This window comes from Trematomus bernacchii, unplaced genomic scaffold, assembly GCF_902827165.1.
Source record: "Trematomus bernacchii unplaced genomic scaffold, fTreBer1.1, whole genome shotgun sequence".
In the NCBI taxonomy this organism is placed as follows: Eukaryota; Metazoa; Chordata; class Actinopteri; order Perciformes; family Nototheniidae; genus Trematomus; species Trematomus bernacchii.
In genome coordinates, this window is record NW_022987966.1 from 1593877 (window position 1) to 1618173 (window position 24297).

At 43.7% G+C, this 24297-nt stretch overlaps 1 protein-coding gene across 2 annotated transcripts in view; it reads right to left on the bottom strand.

Moving 5' to 3' along the window:
- Positions 1-318: 318 nt before the first annotated feature.
- Positions 319-24297, bottom strand: part of gpr4 (G protein-coupled receptor 4) — a 92326-nt gene continuing 68347 nt past the window's right edge. The window contains exons 1-4 of one of the 2 annotated variants that reach the window (XM_034115804.1): positions 7490-7567; positions 6050-6795; positions 3341-3605; positions 319-2565 (exon numbers count right to left, since the gene is read on the bottom strand). In XM_034115804.1, the coding sequence (XP_033971695.1) occupies positions 1841-2565; positions 3341-3605; positions 6050-6178 (1119 nt within the window). In that variant the 5' untranslated portion in view covers positions 6179-6795; positions 7490-7567 and the 3' untranslated portion in view covers positions 319-1840. Of the gene's footprint in view, positions 2566-3340; positions 3606-6049; positions 6796-7489; positions 7568-24297 lie in introns of those variants that run through there. The other variant, XM_034115803.1, reaches the window with a different exon arrangement.

The following is a 24297-nucleotide window of genomic DNA, read 5'->3' on the forward strand; positions in this document are numbered from 1 at the left end:
GCTCTTACTCAACATCAAGTGAATCAGATAGTACATTAAATGTATGGCAGCTAATACAGCTTCACTTAAAAAAGGAAAGGCATACTTGCAGTAAAAAATAAATAAAACTAGTGTTAAATAAAACACTACCATGTAGACTGCTGCCACAGTTCTTACCACTGGAAATACAGTTAGGGTTAGGGTTAGTTTTATATGGATATCAACAAAAGTATGTCTTAATTTGTACATTACACTTTTGACATGTCAATGTATTTTCCAAAAAGGCAGACTCCCAGTAGCCAGGATTGTAGCTTCAATCCAGAAAGAATACACAAAAACTGAAGTTATGAAACTTTTTATTTAATTAGTTTAATTTATGTGATACATTCTTTTGTATAAAAGTATATTTAGGAAGTTTGGGAACTAATCGATATCCGGTGAACTGTGGCTGCTGTCTCGGAGGTTGGAAGAGGTTGTTTTCTGCGCTTCAGTGCTTTCAACGTAATGGAGTTTAAAAAACTGATACATTTGACTTTCAAATTGAGCTGAATGCAGGCGTTGGTTTTTGACTTTTTTTCAGTGTGATTATTTTGCTGCCTATGGTAAAAAAAGAAGAAAAAAACATTGCTCACATTACATTAGAGACACATCTACTCTAAGCCTTTTTGCTGTCACAGTTAACAAGCTGAGGTACTTTATAGGCTTCAATATTTATTCAAAACGGTTAAGACATTTCCAACAAGCATTAAAAAACGATTTATCGAACAGTAATATACAATCTTTGATTACTTTCTGTTCTTTTTCCATATTCCACAGTGGTGCATCAGGGTGTCAGGCCCCAATCTTCTTAATGTGCCCTTTGTCAAGGTTGGTTGTCCATGCAGTCTCACTTCAGAGGTGTCTCTTCTCAGCCCACTAAAAATACTCATCCATGCAGAATGTGGTCTTTTTGAATAATTCCACTTAAATATTCAAGCACATCTTCCTATGGCATTGTAAATAACTGCTGGCCCAGCTGTTCTGTTGATCTGTTGGTACAATACTTTGCTCCACACTGACATATCTACATCTACTGGATGGATTTGGTACAGACATTTTTGGTCTAAATCCTGAGGACTTATGTGATCCCCTGACTTTTCATTTAGCGCCACCAGAAGGTCACTTCAACTCTGGTCAAACACTACTTCAGAATATCCTTTAAAGCTTATGACTGACTCCTTGTCAGCCTCAGTTGCACTCTGGGATTGATGATGATACAGCATGCTAACATGCTAACATTAGCATGAACTGTGAACCAAATCACCAACAAAGAACTGAGCCTGACAAGCTGTCAATGTCAGAAGTGCTAAAAATGTTGCGGCACAAAAGATAGTCATGTTTGAAATGTGGAAACATTTATTGGAATTGGAATTGGAATTTAGAATTGGAATTTAGAATTGGAATTTAGAATTGGAATTTAGAATTGGAATTGAAACCCAAAATTGGAATTGGAGTTCAGAACTGGAATTGGAACCTGGAATTGGAATGTGTAATTTTTGGATTCACATCATTGAGGCATTTTACTGCCTCACCATGTCCAAGTGCCAACCTAAGACCAAACTAAAACAACATTGCTTTCAGATGTGTGAGCATTTCAATCTAGCACAGGCTGCTACCGTGACAACAGACAATATGTCTTGTTTATTTCAGGAATCTCATTACACTTCTGGCTTGTCAATGCCATTTAATGGAAATGTTGAGGCAAATCACACACAGCCTCAGAAAATGCTTCTCATCTCAGGCCAGAAGACATTGGACCCTCTCAGGGCTTTCTCCATCCCCTGAGATACAGAGTTTGGACCTCTGACAGCAGGCTTCAGGTTTAAGTCTTCCTAACACTGAGGATAGTCATCTGTAGACACTCCTCCTTCAGAGCCACCAGTTCGGTCTTGTAGCTGCTGGTCTTTGCTCCATCAGCGTATACACAAGGCTGCTTCTTTGCTGCCAGCGGCGTTTCCATAGTCACTGAACCAGCGTTGAGTATGTCCCCGTGCGATGGTGAGGAAGAGGAGCCCTTGAAGCAAGCTGCAGAAAGTAAAGCTGAGAGCGCTCGGGCGACATCGTGCCGGGCCCCCTCGTTGACAAAACAGTACAAAATGGGATCGGCGACGCAGTTGAGGCTGGTCAGTGCCAACGACACATGGTAGGCTGCAAACAGGCTCTCCTCTGCGCCGCAGTCACATGGCTTATTTAGAAACATCACACTCCGCACCAGGAGCAGGATGTGATACGGTCCAAAGCAGAGCAAAACAATCAGTATCAGACTCAAAGCCAGACGCTGAATTTTGGCCTTTTCCTGACGCTCTGTTGAGACGTTGCAGCGCACTGCTGCTAAAATCCCACGGTAGGCCACAAGCATGGCTGTCCATGGAGCGAGGAAGCCCAGAAATGTCCTGTAGAGGTTCATCCCTGCCACCCAGTCCTGCATGGGATACTTCTCAAAGCAGAACGTGTGGTTGAACCGGTCCTGGAAGAGCTCATCGTGGAAGAGAGGAGCAGAGTTTGCTACGATCTCAATAATCCACACCATGGCGCTGACCATGACCGCTGTGGGAGGTTGGGAGAAGAAAGGAAAGAAGAGGAGTGATAAATAATCAACTTTTCAGAAACCTCTGTGTAAATATTGTACTGTATTGGAGGAAAAAAGACACACAAACACAGCTAATAGGGAATCTACGTCTTTTCAATCTGCGACGGACACTTGTACACCAAGTACCAACCTTAGTAATCATTCATTTCACCAAACAGTAGGCCTTCATTTTGTCTGTTTTCAATAATATTGTCATCAATGAGAATATAGTTATATTATAAAATTGTATTTTACTGCCTCACTTTCACCCATATGAAGAGTTTTCATCCAAAATGCATTTCCAATTGGGATCTAATATATGCTCTCAATAACATCATTTTTTGTTTCTAGAAAAGTTAGAGTGGGGCCATGACCATGTTCTTGGCTTAAGCCACGCATCATTACGTTTTAATAAAAGTAATTACTTTAGTAGACATTGTTCAAATAGTTATTTATAAACTTATTTTGCAATGGAAGTGATCTTATCTCTACACAAACTTGAATTTCCTGTTATGTCAAGGAATCTCAAGTTTGAAGACGCACATCCTCTCAGGGCTCAGCGGCCGCACAGTTTCGGGAACTAATGGTCACATGACCTATCTTTATCCTGCCAAAACAGAAAATGAAATTGTACTGACTTTTGTGTTATTGAAAAGTTAGTTGCCTCTCTACCAATAAGTATTTTATTTCAGATGTATCTATCAGCATTTGTTTTAGGATGGCTTTAATATTTAAGGAAAAAACCCAACATACCTGTTTTGATTCGTCGGACCTTTGCAAAGCGCAGAGGATATGCCACAGCCAGGTATCTGTCCAGTGAGATACAGCAGAGGAAGGCGATGCTGACGTAGATGTTAGTGTAGAAGATGAAGCCGAACAATTTGCAGCTCTCCTGACCGTGGATCCAGTCATCGTGCTGCAGGAAGTAGTCGATCCACAGAGGAAGAGTGATGATGTAGAGGAGGTCAGCCACTGACAGGTTGATCAGGTAGATGCCAAGCTCATTGCGTTGCTTTACCTGGATGGAGGAATGTGAAGAAGATGAGATGGGAAAGGGATGAAGATTTCAAGTTTATGGATAATATCATGTACAATGATAGAGAGGGTCAAGAGTGTTTTGTTCAACTTCTGTGCTTTTGCATAAAAGGTAGTCAGTGAGAAGATTTTGAGGCAAGACATGTTTCCATTTTTGCAAAACTAAATAAAATGCAAATGATGAGTGTATTGTAATCATCTGCAAATCATTTGACTTCCTGAATGTCAAAACATAATAAAAAATGCAGTCTTCAAAGAACTGATATGGCTGAATCTATTATTGTTGAAGAGCACTTGGTAGAAACTGTGCATTAGGGACGTACAACCACAACGAGGGCTTGTACAGTAAATCATCTATTACGTTTCCTAATTGTATTTATCCGTACTTGGATTGGAATCAAGCCACTGTGAGATAACTCTGTTTCCCATGCAGTATTGATATTGCAATGTTAATATTTAGGCAGAACTGCCCTGGTAAATAAACAGCGCGCCAACTATGTTAATGCTTTGTTCAATAATGACGTTAGTGGCTATAAGCCAGGCGGCAACCTCTGTGTCTGAAAAGAAAAGCCAATGTAGAAATGTCATAAACTTGCAATAATTGTAATGACCAGGGGGGGTGAGTCGACTGTTTGCAAAAAGAAGTCTTGTTGTTAGAAGTCTATGAGAAAATGACCTTACTTTTCACTTTATTCCTTACCTGAGTACACATTTTATTGATGAGTTAATTATATCAATTGCTAGTTTCAAGTTTTGTTCAATAGACATGATGTACATTTTGTAAATAATAATAATTCACACTTAGAGGAAAATACAGGATGAAGCAGCGTTTGCATTTAGTGCGGGGCTGCCCTGTGATTGACAGGTCTGAGTTTTCCGTGTTTTCGTCTTGCAACTTTAACCATTTAGCAATGTGTTTATTACAGTTTGTGATAGTCACCTGCAACTAAAAATGTCCTGGCATGTTCGGTTGCATTAAAAAAACAATATGGCAAACACCAAAACACTGAATGCTTTAAAACTGCCAATGGTTGATGTCACAGTTACTACGTGTGCTTTTATATAAAGCCTATGCTCTTATCAATGCAATTATTGCTGCAGAGAACTGAATGGTGTTTTCAGTATACCCATGATGCACCTATCACACAGCACACCTGGTAAATCATGCCATGTTAGGGCCAAGGCTCAAACTGAATGTAAAAAGTTGGAGTTTAAACGTTTGAGAAACGACCTCGATGCTGAGATGGAAGCAGAGCGCTACGTTGAAATGTCACTCCTTTGTGAGCTGGTGAACTTGCTTGAATGAAAAGTCAATAACAATTCTGTTTGCTGCTGCCAAAGTAAACTGACAAGTCTGTGGGAAACACTGGAAATGTTTTAAGCCTTATGGGAAAATATCCCCAGTCCTCTGGTGACTGTAGGTAATAAGACTGTCAGGCACATACAGGGGACGGAGTAGCTTCTTCAGATTTTCAAACATTTCTAGACTTCAGGATTCAGAGCACTGAGCAGAATATGTAGTTAAAAATGACTCAGTGATAGTCAGACTGTCAGGAGATTAGTAGATAGAGAGGCAAGCAGACGAGCAACCTAAACAATGTCTTTTGTGTAAGAGTGTGAACATTATGTCTACTCCAAGGGGTCATGTTACACAAACTTAATAACAATATTGAGATAAATAATTGTTATATACGTTTATTACGTTCCTGTTTTGGGGTTTTCTAAGTCAAATCTAAGCCGAACTAAAGTTCAGCTATAATTCTAAATGCCTTTGAAATTAGTTTACATTGCCGAAACTTTGAAAATATATAAAATGTGTTAAAAGATTCATTAAACTCTCAGCAAACTAGGGACATTTTTAAGGTTGTCAACATTAATCCATTAACGCACATGATTCATCTGGAAACCTTTTCATGTCTGACATTTTTTTTACGCAAATGATAAAATAAGGATTTTTTTTCCCGAATTCCTCACGTTATTCCAGCGCACATTTTTACCATGGGTTGCATTGAAGAGAAAAGGCAAAGGAGGTGACTCGAGACCTCTAGGCATCAGTAAGAACCATCTCTACCTCGGTGTTACGGCACACAATGACAAATGTTCTGCACTCGTTGTTTAGGTTTGGTGAGGACGAAGGAAATATATTTTACTAAAGCATGCAGAAGCCAATTTCTAGGAGTTTCACAGGAATCTGAGATAGTGGACAGGGTCATCACTGCAGGGACACATAGTGCTCGCAGCAAGAATACTGCCATATGAGTATATGCCCTGTGTAGCACACATTATACAGAGGGTGATCACAGTGGCTCTCTGTGACAGCGACTCTCAATGCTTTGGCTAAAGGTTTGTCAATTCAGAATTGCTATCAGAACCAGTGGCTGGTGTATGTTTGTGTATGTGTGTGCATGCACGCATGTGTGTCCTCACCTGCATATAGGCAGCCCACAGGGCCATGCAGTTGGTGGGCAGCCCCAGAACGATGACGATGATGTAGAGCGTGGGCTGGAAGAACTGGTCCACCTTACTGTCCACATTACAGAATGAGATGTTGCACATTGTCCTGTGTGTGTGTGTGTGTGTGTGTGTGTGTGTGTGTGTGTGTGTGTTTGCGTGAAGCAACTCTCAGCTCTGAGTGTCCCTCTGTAGTTTAACTATGTTCCAGCTCCAACAGTTTGACAGTGACATGCCAACACTAGGCTCATGCTTGGCTACCACACGGCTGTCCCACATGAGGAAAAAATAACTATCATTTACGAGGCATTTCATTGTTCCTGTTTCTTAAAGCAATGTCCTCCTCGCCCAGTGGCCTTGATGTGCCATACTCCTTTCTCACCCTTCAAAGCCAGCCCTCGCATTGCCCAGCATGGAGGAAGAGAGGATAATAAAGGAATGGCCGAGGGATAAAAATGTGGTGAAATTAAAGCTGCCTTATCAACGCTGTGCCAGGGCTCTGCCTGGACAGGACCTCATCAATCTTTCAGAGGTTAGAGGTCTGCCAGGTCTACTGTAAAAAGGAGGGGCTGAGCATCAGTGTGTGTGTGTTTGTGTGTGCCTGTGGGTGTGTCTCAAGGTCCTGATGACACACAAGACACCTCTGGGATGCTCGCACTTAAACACAGGAATAACTTTGTAGAGATTCACCACCCTGGAGTTTGCTCTGCACTGCTGAACATCTGCAAGAGAGGAAGAAAGAGAGATGAAGAGAGCATTAAAATGGGATGCTTTATAATCAAAACGTCCGACAATACAACAATAAATCATTTGTTTTGAGTTTGTTTCATTGAAAAAAATGGGCCCATTGTTTTATGTTCATGAACTACCTGAGAATGCAAAAAATACAACTGTGTTCAAATAAGATAAAAATGAATGATTGAAACCAAAACAGGACATTCTCTCTCCCAACTCATCGATTATGGCAGCTTGGGCATTGGCCCCAACCATCACATTTTGGCGCTCCACGTATCTCTTTGCGTGAAGAAACAAACTCAGGGCTTCCACCTAAGAGGCCAACGTTTGTGTCCCATGTTAAATCAAAATTCAACGTTGAAAATTCCAAACAATGTTTTTTTCCAGGTAAAATCCAACGCATTAAACTACAACTTGAAGGTCTTGTGCATCATTTTGGAACCAGCTTGAGTTTGAAATTGAGGAAATTCAAATGAATGATGCATATTGTTCAGTAATTGACAAGTCCTCAAGTGCCCATACCAGCCTGAAATGCAGAAACAGAAATCTGTCAAGACTGCAGTTTGTCTTTTCCTACGTGCCTAGGCCGATGCCAAAAACTTCTGACACCTCAACCATTATACTTAGCGTTTCATGCTCATTTCCTGTATTTATTTCCTGTGCTCTATAGATCACATATACCTTGAATGTACCCAAGCGTTTTGAAACAAGTCTCCGACGTGCTGTTTCAGCCATTTGGCTTGGTTATTTGAAGTTGTTACGTGCCGCAGTTGGTGCTTGTGTGTGTGTCTCTCTCTCTCCCTGATTGTCTCCAGGTGCAGCCTCTCCCCCAGGTGCTCCCAATCCCCAATCAGGGCCTCCTTAAAGGACCTGAGGAAGGCTGCAGTGGCCTCTCTCCTTCTCCTCTGGCTGCAGCACGGTGTCTTCGTCTCTGTGTGGGACCTGTGTTTTATCAATTACTAGGATATGTGTTCCAGCATATATTGGTACCATAGTTTACTTTGCAAGTTGGCTGGTAAGCCCGTTTTCTGTTTGTCTATCATTGGTTGATTAAACCTCATTTTGTGGCTTCAGAGATCAGTTTCCTCTCTTTTCTCGTGCCTGGTCGTTTCTGTCTTTTGTTACTCCCCTTCGTACCCCTAGATTTGGAGGGAACGTAACAAATGGGGGCTCGTCCGATCTTTGAGACAAAGAGTGAGTATTTGATTGTTTGTTGATATTGTGTTTGGTGGTGAGCAGTAGTGTGTGTGTGTGTGTGTGTGTATATAAGTGTAGCATTGGCTGTGAAGTCTCTTACTGTTTAACAGCTTCCTCAGTTTAGACAGGGGAGTGTCTAGCTGGGCTCAATCAGTCTTTCCTTCAGGCACTCATTTATTATTTTGCCTTTTTTATTTTCGGGGTAATCCTGGGTGGGGATTTAGTCCCTGTTGGGGGCAGGCGTTTCAGGGTTTCGGCCGCTGATGTTTGCCTTTAAAGTCGCCTCGAGCCCGGCACGCTCCAGAAGATAGGTAGGTAAGTTGTGGTAGGCAGGATCTGGGGAAGCTTGTTATTTGGAAGAGTCGATGTTTGTGTAGCCTCAGATATTTTGCCTGTTGAGTGAGGTGATTTAAGTGAGTGTTGAAAATTAGTTTGTGTGTTTTAGTATGGCCTCCCTTGTGTTGGGTGAGTCCTCTCATACTGGTTCTAAATTAGATGCCAGGTTGAAAGTGAGGTTAGCTCGTCTCCAGTGGGAGAAGGAGCGTGAGCGAGATTTTCAGCTCAGGAGGGAGCTGGAGATCAGAAAGTTAGATGCAGACACAGCTTTCAGGATGCGTCAGCTAGAGCTGCAGACAGGTTCTACTACTGCTTTTGATGTTGGTAGCAACATTCAGCTGGTCCCTGTCTTTCGTGAGTCAGAAGTGGAGACCTTCTTTGGTGCATTTGAGCGCATTGCTGCTGCTCTGCGCTGGCCAGAAGATGTGTGGGCCATACTTGTACAGTGCAAGCTAGTCGGCAAGGCTCAGGAGGCTTGCTCTTCTCTTTCTGTCGAGGATTGTATGGTGTATGACAATGTGAAAGGTGCTGTTCTCAGGGCATATGAGCTTGTGCCTGAGGCCTACAGGCAGCGTTTCCGCAGCCTGAAGAAAACTTCTGGCCAGACTTATGTGGACTTCGCGAGGGAGCAGAAAATCCTCTTTGACAGGTGGTGTAGAGCTTGTAAAGTGGATGACATTACTTTAATGTGTGAACTAATGATGCTGGAGGAATTTAAAAACTGTACCAGAGCGTACTGTAGTTCATTTAAATGAGCAAAAAGTATCTACCCTTCAGCAGGCTGCCACTCTAGCAGATGAGTTTGCACTTACACATAAAAGCGTTTTTTCTCAGCGTGATCCCCCTCATCAAGAGCGTGATCCCCCTCAGCGAGATTCTTACCATAGAGCTCGTGACACATACGTCCCCCGTGCCAGTTTTCCAGTATCAGGTCCCAAGCTAGAAAAGCCTTGTTTTTTTTGTCATAACCCTGGTCATTTGATAGCAGACTGTGCAGCTTTGAAGCGAAAGCAGGCTGCCACTATGGCGGATGTGGAAGGGATTGTGCTATCACACAGTGGTGTTTTGGCTCATAGCAATTCTCCTCATCGTGTTGGTTTCCGGAAAGCTCGTAACAGGCGTGCCACACATGCTCATTCTGTTTCTCTTCCAGGACCCAAGGAAAAGAGATTGTGTTTCTTTTGTCTTGACCCTGGTCATCTAGTGGCAGAGTGTGTAGCTCGGAAGAAGCAGGTGGCAGCTTCCAAGCGGTCTGTGGAAAAGCCAAAAGACCGGCACCCAGTTGAGATGCGACAGAGTGGTGAGTTGCAGTTAAGTTCTGCGTCCGTCTGTGACAGTGCTGTGGGTGTGGGTGTTCCCGTCTCTGAAGCGGTGGGTGTGGACCTGGCTCAGAGCAATGGGGATCTGTGTTCAGTGAGTGATGTGTGTATTCCATGTGATGTGTGTGTTCCATGTGTTGCTCCGGTGTTGGCTGCTTGTGGGCAGTATAACGTGCGTTTTATGGGGGGGGGGGGTGTTAAGGCCCTGCGTATTGGCCGTGTGTCGCAATGGAAATCACCGCAAAGACTTCAGCCGAGCACGTACGAACTGCGCATGTGTGAGTGGCAATAACTCTCCTTACCAGCAGGCGGCGGTAGTGTGTATTCGTCATTCAAAATAGGCAACAACCGGAAGACGGAGAAGAAGAACAGACTGATATAAACAAACAAATAGCATGTGCGTTCCATTTTCACTCTCCATCGAAAACATGTTTTAGAATATAAAAATACATGAATGATGAAATGAGCACATAAAGTGCAGACATACTATAAAATCACAGTTAATAGACCTGCATCTGATGATCGCAGTGTTCTGGCGGGTGTGTAGTTTATTGAGTCAGCAATGTAATAATGGCCACTTCTTGCTAAATTTACGATGAGATCAAAAACCGGACTTGACCAAACAAATCACGGAGCTCTCGGCAGAGGACAGCCGGGGACGCTCCCGCCGATATCAGAGATGTCCCTGCTATGTGTGGAAGGTAAGAGAGGACATTTAAGGGCTATGTTTGATGTCTTTAAGTATCACCTGCTGGTGTTTAGCTGCTGTCCTGTGCCTTAAATCGTTTGTTTACGTCCCTCACTTCCGTTTCGCTTCTCATTTGCTAGCTGAACAGCTGATCAGAGTGGTTTCTTGGCCCGATAGCTTGTGTCCGACACCCGGCCGATTCAACATGTTGAATCGGCCGGGTGTCGACCGTGAAAGGCCAAATAAGGCGTGTCACGGCCGAGGGTTCGGGACACACCAAATTGACTTTGAGCGACAAGGAACCCGTTTTCGCCCAACAACGCAAGACGGCCGATATCGGCCTGGTGTGTAGGGGCCTTTATGTGCCGCAGTTGGTGCTTTTGTGTGTCTCTCTCTTCCTGATTGTCTCCAGGTGCAGCCTCTCCCCCAGGTGCTCCCAATCCCCAATCAGGGCCTCCTTAAAGGACCTGAGGAAGGCTGCAGTGGCCTCTCTCCTTCTCCTCTGGCTGCATGGGTGCAGCACGGCGTCTTCGTCTCTGTGTGGGACCTGTGTTTTATCAATTACTAGGATATGTGTTCCAGCATATATTGGTACCATAGTTTACTTTGCAAGTTGGCTGGTAAGCCCGTTTTCTGTTTGTCTATCATTGGTTGATTAAACCTCATTTTGTGGCTTCAGAGATCAGTTTCCTCTCTCTTTTCTCGTGCCTGGTCGTTTCTGTGTTTTGTTACTCCCCTTCGTACCCCTAGATTTGGAGGGAACGTAACAGAAGCGTATGGAATCTCTTGCAGTGATAACAAACCACTGAAAACTAGAATGTACACACCCTCAACATATACAGTCAAACCCTTTTGATACATTTTATTTGTGCCGTGATGAGAAGGAAAAAAAAGACTCGGTAAGTCTTTATGCAGCAGGTACAGTGAAACAGGATAATTTGTATCGATGGGACATTTAGATTTTCCAACATCTAGTATGATAACACAGAACCTGCTGACATGCCGTACTGGCAGTAAAATACCTTGCATAGAGTGCAGACAAAGAGCCCAGGACATATGATAAGCTTTATGTAAGCCTTTATCTAAACATGACCTCAATAAGGCATGTAGAGAGGGAAGGACCCAGTTTCTGTTTCACTACACAACTTCTCACATGTTTTTATTTATATTGTAGGACCTTCTTAATATGCTTCATATGCTTTCAATCACTTTACTTTAGCATGTTCTTGAGCACTGTTTACTGCCTTCATTCAAAGTTTCTGTATGTTTCAGCTTCTTCTCATTCCTCTTAGGTCAACAGACATCAAAAGTAACTGAACTGTGAAGATTTGTTTTTGCCTGAAGAGCCTCAGCATCTTGTGACTTTAACACTTGAACCGGCAACGGGTACATTTTACCCGCAGCTGTTTCTTGATTGTATGTAACTTTTTTTCCAAAAAATATTCAAGTCTCCCAGTCCGTGACTTTTCCTGAAAGTGTGTTGTGTAGCACCCTCTGTTGTTAGAAATGGTCAATATGAAGTCATATTGAAAAAATGGCCCAAAAAACGGTCATCCATACCCATTAGCGCCAGCGGGTAATATTTACCTTATAGAAAATGCAGTGATTTTCGTGCTATTGATCTCGAGCAAAAACATGACGTGTTGCTATAGCAACGCCTGTTGTTTACTGCGGTTCCTTATAGAGAGACACTTTGCACGTAACTCACGGTAGCGATCTTTTATACTTCATGCAATCTGCGACCCCTCGCGGTTCTAGTGTTAAGTGAAATATTTCTCACCGACAGAATTGAATTGAATGATAGAATAATATAGGACCGTCCTGTCACCCACCAGGGGCTGATTTCATCATCTTAGCGATACACAGTTTTTAACGGAGTTGGAATTACTCTTATTGCATGTGGTGTTGAGGTTCATCCTGTGCGGGCATGAATATCCACAGAACATGCCATAACAGTCTGGCGAGTATACTGTAGTAATCTTAGAAATGGTTTGATCTAAATGTTGCATTAATGGAAAGTCATGTAATCACTGAAATTGACAACTATCCTCTGTGGGCCACATATTCAGTCAATATCATAGTAAAAATGACAATCTGACAATGGTAATAGTGTGAATTTTCTCTGGTGACTATGATTATACATCATGTATGGCAATCCGGTATCAAATCTTGCAAAGCTGACAATTAGATCTGAGTACAATGTATAATAATTGTTCAATCGATCCAAAAAGGATAGGGTTAATCCTTTGGGGGCCATAAATGTCTATTATCCTAGTTCTGATGAACTTCTTGCAGAGTTCTTTCCTATGCTACCCATACATTTTTAGGGGACAGGACAATCACGTTAAATAAGTTATACATTTTGCTATAAGGGCAAGTCCCTCAGGAAAGACTGCAGATATTTAGACTCACAGAAAGGGCCTTCATTTGCATCGGAAAATCCTTCATCAAAAAAACCCTGACAACTCACACACTTAAAGTCACGTGCATACAGAAGTACGGCGATTACGCTTGGGCCCGTATCTGCCTAATAATGGCTCAACATGGCCAACGTTGGGTCTAGGGGAACCGACAAGAGACCTGCGGTGCCACTGTAAAGCAGGCTATCCCATTTCCATTGAAAAACACAGGCATTCAGTGATCATTTCCTGACTAAACGTCCAGGTTTAAAGACCTCTGAAGGAAACAGCTTCAGCCGGTGATAATGTGACAGTCAGTGGTGTGGAACAGTGACTTTGCACAGAGCTGACCGAGTGCCTTATTTATAAAGACAACCATGACCGAACACACCCATAAGGCTAAGTTAGGTCATTTCTTCTCTGACCTTGTCAAGTAACTCTTTGTTGGGGGAAACACCCATGTTGATAAGCCCAACCACAACTGGGTCACAACCAGGGTAGGATTTTCACCGGCGGCCATGATGGCCATGCCGTCATTGCCCCTCGGTCTGGCCGTGAAGCCCCGAAAATAATTGTACGTCATACGGCCACCATGGCCTGTGAGCCCCTGATACTGTTAAAATCTCGAAGTTGCTTAAAAAGCGTCAGAACAGTGGTTTCTGAACTGCATTATGATGCGTTCACAACGGATGCGATGCGAATATTCTCATCGCTCTCACCGCTGGAGTTTCACCGCGGCTGTCAGCTGTTTGTTTACTGCTGTCATTCAAACAGGACGTGCTGGAGAGGGGGCAGGGCTTATATCCATGTAAATACTGTGGTGGAAACCAACTACGACAAAATGAACCTATTTTACCGTGATTTAATTGTAATACACGTTTCAAAATGATGCCGAAGTAACTAAATACTGATAATGGTTAGTAAAAACCATGCTTTGACAAGTGTGCAGACAAGACGGCAGGCGAAAAACTTTTAAAATGCGTGTTCTCTGAATGGAGCAATCTCCATTCGATCAGATCAGGCTAAACTAACCTGTATCTGCTCCGTCCAAACTCACAACAACGTCCTAAAGACAGAATTAAAGCAGCGACTGTATTCGCCATGACACAGACAGTCTGTGGTTTGTACTTGTTTAACTTTTGTCTAGTTTCTGAACAGATATGAGGAGCTGTGAGGAGTTGATAAAACACACACACACACCACACACACACTGCTGAATGATCTATGTGCAGAGTTTGACCCTTGAAGGCTGTTTCTTCTGCTCTGAAATGGAATATATTTGTTACATATTAATAGAATTTTAGATTTTTTGATTTGATTTCGGATTAGTGAATGGGAGAAGTAGTAGATGGAAAAAATACCAAACACTAATTATTCAAAGTAGAGTATTTAATTTGATATACGGTAATACTAAGGAGGCATAGGCCTATATGATGATATAATGTTTGACATTATTGATATTAAAAAAGTGATTTGTTTTCCATGTCATTCGCATGTTTTTCTTATCAGAAAGTGAAGTTATTGATTAGTAAGCTCTGAATCCAAATGTTTTCCTCAATGGCCTTTGTGCCCTGGCATGTGGCCTTTCTGCCCTGAAAAAATGTGTGACACCAAAGGCCAAATGGCCTTGCCCCTAAAATGACGAAAATCCAAGCCTGGTCACAACTCTGCTGTAATCTGTGATCACACACATCTTCTAGACAAAAAAGGTCTTACCTTGGAAGGTAAAATTGCTTCCAGCCCATCTTTTTTTCCCAAAAAGTCAATGTCAAGTTGGAGGTAAAATGTTTTCCTTTAAATTCCATATAAGGTTTTGTTTGAATGGTTTAAATACCACAAAGTCTAAACATACTATTTGTTTTTGCCTTTAAGGGAAACATAACTCCCCTTTCTCGGAAGTCTGAAGGACCTTATTTGTGTTACCTTTTGGCGATAACTCCCTCCACAACTTTTATCTACTCTGTTGTGTTCAGGAATTATTGTGTTTTTGAATTTGTGTAGCTACAGCTGAATTAACAAAATCTTCCAGTTAGGCTTTCCTGTGAAAAAATAAATACCATCAGAAATATTATATTTGGACTGCCGGATAGCTCAGTGGTTAGAGCTGGTGGCCCAAATGCAGTTACCGCTGCATTACGGGCAATGTCCTTCCCTCTGTCTCCCCCTTTCACTATATATCTAAAATAAAGGCATCCTCTGGCCCAAAAAAATATTATATATATATATTAGGGGTGTAACGGTATCCGTATTCGTCCCGTACGTCACGGTTCGGACGTCACGGTTCGGTGCATGCAGTCAGACGACGAATACGCCTTTTTTTTACGAGTTGGAAAAAAGTCTGTCATTCAGGGCAGTATCCACTACACTATATATAATCCGGGGGGCGGTATTGCACCTAAAAGCTGTAAAATGCCAGCCGCCCTTAAACAACAAATGAAGAAGAAGAAGAAAAGTTAGTATTGCGATCTCAGATAACACACAGGAGCTAGAAGACCCACCTGCTTCTTTTAAATCAGCGGGGCCACATGCCAGCAACAAAACCACTGCCAATTAACCTCACCACGTATGTGTGTGTGTGTGTGTGTGTGTGTGTGTGTGTGTGTGTGTGTGTGTGTGTGTGTGTGTGTGTGTGTGTGTAAAAATGCGAAGAGCGGAAAAAAAAACAGCATACAAAACACGGCAGTGGCTCTGTCAGTAGGGGCTTGGACTGTGAGCCGTAGGGTCTCTGGTTCAAGTCCCCGACCAGACTTTAATATGGAGTATGTATGGACTGCTACTTGGAGAAGTCCCAGTTCACCTCCTGGGCCCTGCTGTGGTGCCCTTGAGCAATGCACCGAACCCCGCCCCCCCCAATTATTATTCTAAATGTTTGCTTGTGAAATTGCTGATCTACCTATAAGAAACACATATTGGGCAAAAAAGTGCATTTTACAGGTGTTTTCACTGAGTCTCATGACAGTGGAATTTCAATTCTTAAAACTAGGAGTCATCTAAAGACATTTTACAAAACTCTGTAGCTCTTTTTAACGTTGACCACTGTCCTCTTGGCATAAATGTCCATCATTTATGTATCCCTGTACAGTCTTACACACCAGGCAGTCACCAGAGAACTCGCCGACATCCGACACCGACAGATCCATCGACGAGTTCTCCTGCGTATTGGCCATGTGTCGCACTGAAATACACCGCTTTACTACAGCCGAGCACGTACGAACTGCGCATGCGTGAGTGGCAATAACTCTCCTTACCAGCAGGCGGCGGTAGTGTGTATTCGTCATTCAAAATAGGCAACAACCGGAAGACAGAGAAGAAGAACAGACTGATATACAAACAAATAGCGGGTGCCGTTCGAAACATGTTTTAGAATATAAAAATACATGCATGATGAAATGAGCACATAAAGTGCAGACATACTATAAAATCACAGTTAATAGACCTGCATCTGATGATCGCAGTGTTCTGGCGGGTGTGTAGTTTATTGAGTCAGCAATGTAATAATGGCCACTTCTTGCTAAATTTACGATGAGATGAAAAACCGGACTTGACCAAACAAATCACGGAGCTCTCAGCAGAGGACAGCCGGGGACGCTCCCGCCGATATCAGAGATGTCCCTGCTATGTGTGGAAGGTAAGAGAGGACATTTAAATCGTTTGTTTACGTCCCTCACTTCCGTTTCGCTTCTCATTTGCTAGCCGAACAGCTGATCAGAGTGGTTTCTTGGCCCGATAGCTTGTGTCCAACACCCGGCCGATTCAACATGTTGAATCGGCCGGGTGTCGATCGTGAAAGGCCAAATAAGGCGTGTCACGGCCGAGAGTTCGGGACACACCAAATTAACTTTGGGCGACAAGGAACCCGTTTTCGCCCAACAACGCAAGACGGCCGATATCGGCCTGGTGTGTATATGTGTTAAATAGATTAGTTGACAAAAAGGTTTCGTGTTGCCCTCGGAAAAAGGTTTGTATTGAAGTACATAGAGTCCAGTTATGCTCGGACATACCGTTCGTGGAAGTTTATGGTACAGTTCAAAGCTGGAAAGCAGTTCAAGAGGTGCCTTAGAATTAGGAATGTGGGTGTATGCAGTGTGTATGTAAAATGGGGGCCTATATCAACCTGTTCTGTACCGTCCGGCTCAGCAGCGTCTGATCTGCTGCCAGAAGAGATTAGGTCATGGCAGCTATGCAGACGTCTTGCTGGTTGTCAGCAAACACCATTTACCAGTGTGTGTTCGGATGGCAAACGGCTTTCCTTTTTGATAAAGCTTATAGTTAGGGCTGGCTCAGGCTTGCCTTGAACCTTGAACTATGCTATAGGCTTAGACTGTCAGGGGACTTTCATCTTTCACCTCTCACCTCTATTTAACTGTATGCACTTATGTCCAAAAAATGCACTCTCAGCATCCGGGGCATCATCAGGAGTTTTTGTGTCTCATCTGACAGGTTGACTCGATTAAAGGTTACATCTGGATCTTGAGTCGTGGCCGTGCCTGTTGTCGCAACACCTACGTTAATATTTTTTGACGGCTTATGGAAGATCTTCGGCATCCTCCTGGATCGACTCTTAATTATTTTCTTTCACATTATCATGTTTGAGATTTGGATCATCCATATTGTTGTTTTAAGATCTTTTTAATCTATACATGACATTTATTGCACGTCTGTCTGTCCTGGAAGAGGCATCCTCCTCGGTTGCTCTCCCAGAGGTTTCTTCCAATATTTTCCCATTAATTGTGAGGTTTCTTTTTTAGTTTTTCGTTGACCACTGCGAGGGTCTAAGGACAGATGGTGTTGCATGCTTAACAAACTATAAAGACTCGTTAATAATAATAGAGACACATTTGTAATATAGAAGATTGGGCTATACAAACAACACTGATTGATTGATTGACCTACAATACTAAGATATATGTTTTCACTTACAATATCTCGACTACCTGCGTATAGCAACTTGACCTCCGTTGACCAAACCTTCCAGAACAACCAAGCCATGAAAACCATAACGTGAGATTAACACACAAGACAAAGAGTAAAAGTTGCTTATTTTATGTAGAGACGGTTTTAGTTGCTTTTTAAATTACTGGGTAACATACTGATTCATATCATATAAACATACCATGTGTTTTTATATGTAAAAAGTAACGAGTCCCAATGAGTGTTAAACATTTTTAGTGGAGTAAAAGAATATGTTTGATCAAATGAAAATACTTAAGTAAAGTACAAGTATGTCAAAATAGTACTTAAAGGTGAGGTAGGTAATTCACTTCAGAAACACTTTTAGTTATATTCCATGGAATGCTCTTAACATCCCGTTAGCAATGAATACATTAAATGCTTTGACAATAAATAAATACATAACAAAATTTCATCTGTGGAAGCCATGGCGCTGTAAAAAGCATGACCAATTATTTTAAATAATTGGATGGCCTACCTGCCTGTCAGCCTTCCATCTCGTGCACAAACTTATCTCGTGCCCTCATTGGTCATGTGTGCGTTCATGTGTGTTGGAGGAGGGGCTCTGTAAGGAAGTCTGAAGGAAGGGGCAGATTTTTTTCGGCTGCGTACTTTCAAATTCTAGCGCACTCGAGCTGGTTTCTCCATTCTTACCTACCCTACCTTTAAGTACAGTACTTGAGTAAATGTTCTTAGTTACATACTCCACTGCTAATATTAAATGGTTGCTATTTGTAAATTAATGTACAGGGATGCAAACGTGTCACCTTTCGGCGAAATTCGCCGTTTTGAATCCAAAATAGGTTGTTTGTGTGATTCATGTAGATCTGCAATGAAAGTATTTTTGGGGTATGGGGGGGGTCTGGGACCCGGAGTAATCTGCGGCCGCGAGCTGTTATGTGCCATCATGACACGCATGGTGTTGTTTTTTTATATATTATAATGAAGCGCGAGCTGTGTGCTCGAGTCTTCCTGTCTGTCGGCTCTGCTCATGGATGTATAATAAGGCTCTGCTGCTCCGGGATGAGGGTCTAGCTTCAGCAGCTACATTACCTATGGGTGCGTTCGTTAATATTAACTGTGTGGTCCGGAGTCACTGTGGCACAGACTGGACCGCTGGTGAACAGCTGTTAGAACGGGCCGTTCAGGTGTTCAGAGCAGAGCTCCCTGTCGGAGCGGCAGAGCGTGATGTGCACTGAAAAGTTTTTCTGTCACAATATTATTTAAGGAATCGTTGAGCTAGCTAACTAGCATACATTGTCACTATCTGCTAACGTTAGCTTTAGCCTTCGTTTTCAAATAGTTTTTTTCATAGGCTATAAACGGAGGTGGTATAAGTATATATCTTGTACTTGAGTAAAAGTAGAAGCACTCAGATCTTGTACTAGAGTAAAAGTAGAAGTACTCAGATCTTGTACTTGAGTAAAAGTAGAAGTACTCAGGTCTTGTACTTGAGTAAAAGTAGAAGTACCAGAGTGTAGGAATACTCTGTTACAGTAAAAGTCCTGCATTCAAAATGTTCCTCAAGTAAAAGTAGAAAAGTATTCTCATCAAAATATAGTTAAAGTCGCGACAGTAAAAGTAGTGATTCTGCAGATTGGTCCATTTCAGAATAATATATATGATATGTTTTATAATGATTGATCATTAAAGTGTTCTCAAAGCTGGTAAAGGTGCAGCTAGTTTGAATGACTTTGTATACTGCAGGGTAGCTTGTGAATTTACTCCAGGTGGAACTAAAGTCTGATTTAACACTTGATTATATTTCACATCATTCATCCACATCTGTAAAGTAACTAAAGGTATTAAATACATGTAGTGGAGTAATAGTACACCATTTACCTCTGAACTGTAGAGGAGAAGAAGAACAAAGTAGCAAAACATTGAAATACTTAAAAAAAGTACAAGTATCTCAAAATTGTACCCAAGTATAGTACTTGAGTTTATGAACTTAGTTACTTTACACCACTGGCTATAAAGATAGAAAGACTAAGCCTTGCACAGAAGCATGAAAATACATTTTCAAAATGCTCAACAGTGCTGCCAAAATTATAAACTGACTGCTACACAATTAAAATAAATGCTTTTATACATTTCTATTAGATGTGACTCTTTGGCGTTTCTGTTATTATTAACTGCTAGTTAGTTGTTCTGACTGCTAAAATCCTCTGTTATTCCTAATTTTAAAGCCAATATTCCGTGGGGTCGGGGGGTTCGGATCCTTGTCACCTTTTTCATACCTGATGAGTTTGCATCCCTGAATGTAAGTGTCAGTCAGATCACTTCTTAAGTAATGCCTGCTTGTATGTCTAATTAGTACCAATTAGTCGACTTAATGATCATCATAAAAGTTTTGGTTTGTCAGCAGGAATACATAAAAACCTCTGGCCCGATTTAAATGAAACTTTGATGGAAGGTTGAAGCATGGGCCAAGAAATTACCCATCAAATGTTAGGGCCACATCCAAACTCTAGGGGCGGATAAACAAAATATTTTATTGCGTAACATTGTGAGATAGGGCATGATCTTGGCAGAGGTCTGCGATCTTCAAGTAACCTTCTAGTTTATTTGGCTTTTGACTGTTTAGATTTTTTATTTTGCAGTGATTAATTTGCTTTGGCACAGAAACAATACGAAGTCCCAACCCTTTTGAGTGGAATATCACATTTTAGAATACGTACAAATTAACAGATAGATTACTGGCTAAGAGCCCGGCCGGGCACAGCCCGAAAAGGCAACGTGGGCAACACCTCCGCTTCTCCGTCCCACGGGCCCACCAACTACGGGAAACAGCGATGGGGTCGGGTGCGCTGCCAGAAGGGTGGCAGTGAAAGCAGAGGGTCTCGACGGACCAGACCCGGGCGACAGAAGCTGGCTTTGGGGACGTGGAACGTCACCTCTCTGGGGGGGAAGGAGCCGGAGCTTGTGCGTGAGGTGGAGCGTTACCAGTTGGATCTGGTTGGGCTCACCTCTACGCACAGCGTCGGCTCTCAAACCTTACTTCTGGATAGGGGTTGCACTCTATTCTTCTCCAGAGTTGCCCAAGGTGTGAGGCGCCGGGCGGGTGTGGGGATACTCACAAGCCCCCGGTTGGGTGCTTCTTTGTTGGAGTTTACCCCAGTGGACGAGAGGGTCGCCTCCCTACGCCTGCGGGTTATGGGGGGGAAAACTCTGACTGTTGTGTGTGCTTATGCACCAAACAGCAGTTCAGAGTATTCGGCCTTCTTGGAGACCCTGGAAAGAGTCCTGTATGGGGCTCTTGAAGGGGACTCTTTAATCTTGCTGGGAGACTTCTGGGCAATGATGGAGACACTTGGAGGGGCGTGATTGGGAGGAACGGCCCCCCTGATCTGAACCCGAGTGGTGGTTTGTTACTGGACTTCTGTGCTAGTCATGGATTGGCCATAACAAACACCATGTTCGAACATAAGGATGCTCATAAGTGTACGTGGTACCCTAGGCAGAAGGTCCATGATCGATTTTGTTATCGTATCATCGGACCTGAGGCCGTATGTTTTGGACACTCGGGTAAAGAGAGGGGCGGAGCTGTCAACTGATCACCATCTGGTGGTGAGTTGGGTTGAGTGGCGGGGGAAGCCTCTGGACAGACCTGGTACACCAAACGTGTAGTGCGGGTGAACTGGGAACGTCTGGAGGAGGCCCAAGTTCAGGAGGCCTTCAACTCACACCTCCGGCGGAGCTTTTTGGGCATCCCTGTGGAGGCTGGGGACATTGAACCAGAGTGGGCGGTGTTCAAAGCCTCTATTGCTGAAGCCGCGGCGGGGAGCTGTGGTCTCAAGGTCTTAGGTGCCTCAAGGGGCGGTAACCCTCAAATCTCCTGGTGGACACCGGTGGTCAGGGAAGCTGTCCGACTGAAGGAGGCCTTCAGGGATTTGTTATCCCGGGGGACTCCCGAGGTAGTTGCAAGGTACCGACAGGCCCGAAGGGCAGCAGCCTCAGCCGTGGCCGAGGCAAAGCAGCGGGTGTGGGAGAAGTTCGGAGAAGACATGGAAAAGGACTTTCGGGCGGCACCAAAGTTGTTCTGGAAAACCGTCCGACACCTCAGGAGGGGGAAGCAGGGAACCATCCAAGCTGTGTACAGTAAGGATGGGACGCTGTTGACCTCAACTGATGGAGTGTTAGGGCGTTGGAAGGAACACTTTGAGGAACTCCTGAACCCGACAACTCCGCCCTCTATGGTAGAGGCAGAGCTGGAGTATGACGGGGGATCAACACCAATCTCCCGGGGGGAGGTCACTGAGGTAGTCAAACAACTCCACAGTGGCAAAGCCCCGGGGGTGGATGAGATCCGCCCAGAAATGCTGAAGGCTCTGGGTGTTGAGGGACTGTCATGGTTGACACGTCTCATCAATGTTGCGTGGAAGTCGGAAACAGTACCGAAGGAGTGGCAGACCAGGGTGGTGGTTCTCCTTTTCAAAAAGGGGGATCAGAGGGCGTGTGCCAATTACAGAGGCATCACACTACTCAGTCTCCCCGGGAAAGTTTAATCTAAGGTACTCGAAAGGAGGGTCAGGCCGATTGTCGAACCTCAGATTGAGGAGGAACAATGCGGATTCCGTCGTGGTCGTGGAACGACGGATCGGAGGGGGTGAGGGGGTCTCTTCTCAGGGCCATCCAATCTCTTCACTCCCAAAGCGAAAGCTGTGTCTGGTTCCTCTGCAGTAATTCGGACCCATTTCCGGTGAGGGTTGGCCTCCGCCAGGGCTGCGCTTTGTCACCGATCCTGTTTGTAATATACATGGATAGGATTTTGAGGCATAGTCGTGGGGGAGGGGGTCTGCAGTTCGGTGGACTAAGGATTGCACCACTGCTTTTTGCAGATGATGTGGTTCTAATGGCTTCATCGGTCTGCGACCTTCAGCACTCACTGGATCGGTTCGCAACCGAGTGTGAAGCGGCTGGGATGAGGATCAGCACCTCCAAATCTGAGGCCATGGTTCTCAGCAGGAAACCGATGGACTGTCCACTCCAAGTAGGGAATGAGGCCTTACCCCAAGTGAAGGAGTTCAAGTATCTCGGGGTCTTGTTCTTGAGTGAGGGAACAATGGAGCGTGAGATGGGCCGGAGAATCGGAGCAGCGGGAGCGGTACTGCAGTCGCTTTACTGCACCGTTGTGACGAAAAGAGAGCTGAGCCAGAAGGCAAAGCTCTCTGTCTTCCGGGCCATTTTCGTTCCTACCCTCACCTATGGTCATGAAGGATGGGTCATGACCGAAAGAACGAGATCGCGGATACAAGCGGCCGAGATGGGTTTTCTCCACAGGGTGGCTGGCGTCTCCCTTAGGGATAAGGTGAGAAGTTCAGTCATTCGGGAGGGACTCTGAGTTGAACCGCTCCTCCTTCGCGTCGAAAGGAGCCAGTTGAGGTGGTTCGGGCACCTAGTAAGGATGCCACCTGGGCGCCTCCCTAGGGAGGTGTTCCAGGCACGTCCAGCTGGGAGGAGACCGAGGGGTAGACCTAGGACCAGGTTGAGGGATTATATCTCTTCGCTGGCCTGGGAGCGCCTTGGAATCCCCCAGTCAGAGCTGGTTGATGTGGCCAGGGAAAGGAATGTTTGGGGCTCTCTGCTGGAACTGCTACCTCCGCGACCCAACCACGGATAAGCGGGAGAAGATGGATGGATGGATGGATTACTGGCTAAATTTGAGTTGGCATATTTTTTTGTTATTTACACCGTTCTGTGTCAGTGCAGAAACACTGCACATTGTGGAGCCAGGTAGGAAGACGATTCAGACAAGAACTTGATCTGTATTTCCCCCCAAAAAATTTAAACAACACGATCAGTAATTAAGTCATTTTCCCTGTTAACTTTTGTTATACTGCGTCCAAACTGAAATTCCAAACCGTGAGAGACATTTGATAGAATGCGAGATCCATTCTTAACTTCTTGATTGGGATGTTTAAGGTTTCACAGTGAATTCCACTTTATCATGACATGGTCTAATCTTCATAGTTGTGGCCATTGTTTCCTTATATTACATAACCCTGACCCTTACCCTTAACCTAAACCTCAGTTCATTTAGCTGTGGCTTTTATCCAAAGCAAATTACAATAAGTTGTTATTACATTGTACTGTATTTATACAATTTATCTGACCTTATTGAGTGATGTTGCTATGTTTCAGGAACTCATTCATTGACTTGGAGCATAATGGTTCCATAACCAATAGGAATTATTTCCAACTACAACCTCAAAAATAAGATAATTTTTGTTTTAACGGTTTCAGGGATAAAAGTCAAATCTAGGTTTAGGGTTAGAGGGATGGGAATGTGACTTATCAATGAGGGTACTCAAAAGTATAAATGTACCAACCCGTGTGCATTTCCGTGTGTTTTTGTGTTTTGGCATTAACTGCGTGGCAGTTTGCCAAACATTCCTGTTGACAGTGGAAGCAGGAAGACCGTAATGCTACACCATGAAACATGTCAACACACCTCTTACAACTCGGTCATGTCCAAGACCAACACACACACACACACACACACACACACACACACACACACACACACACACACACACACACACACACACACACACACACACACACACACACACACACACACACACACACACACACACA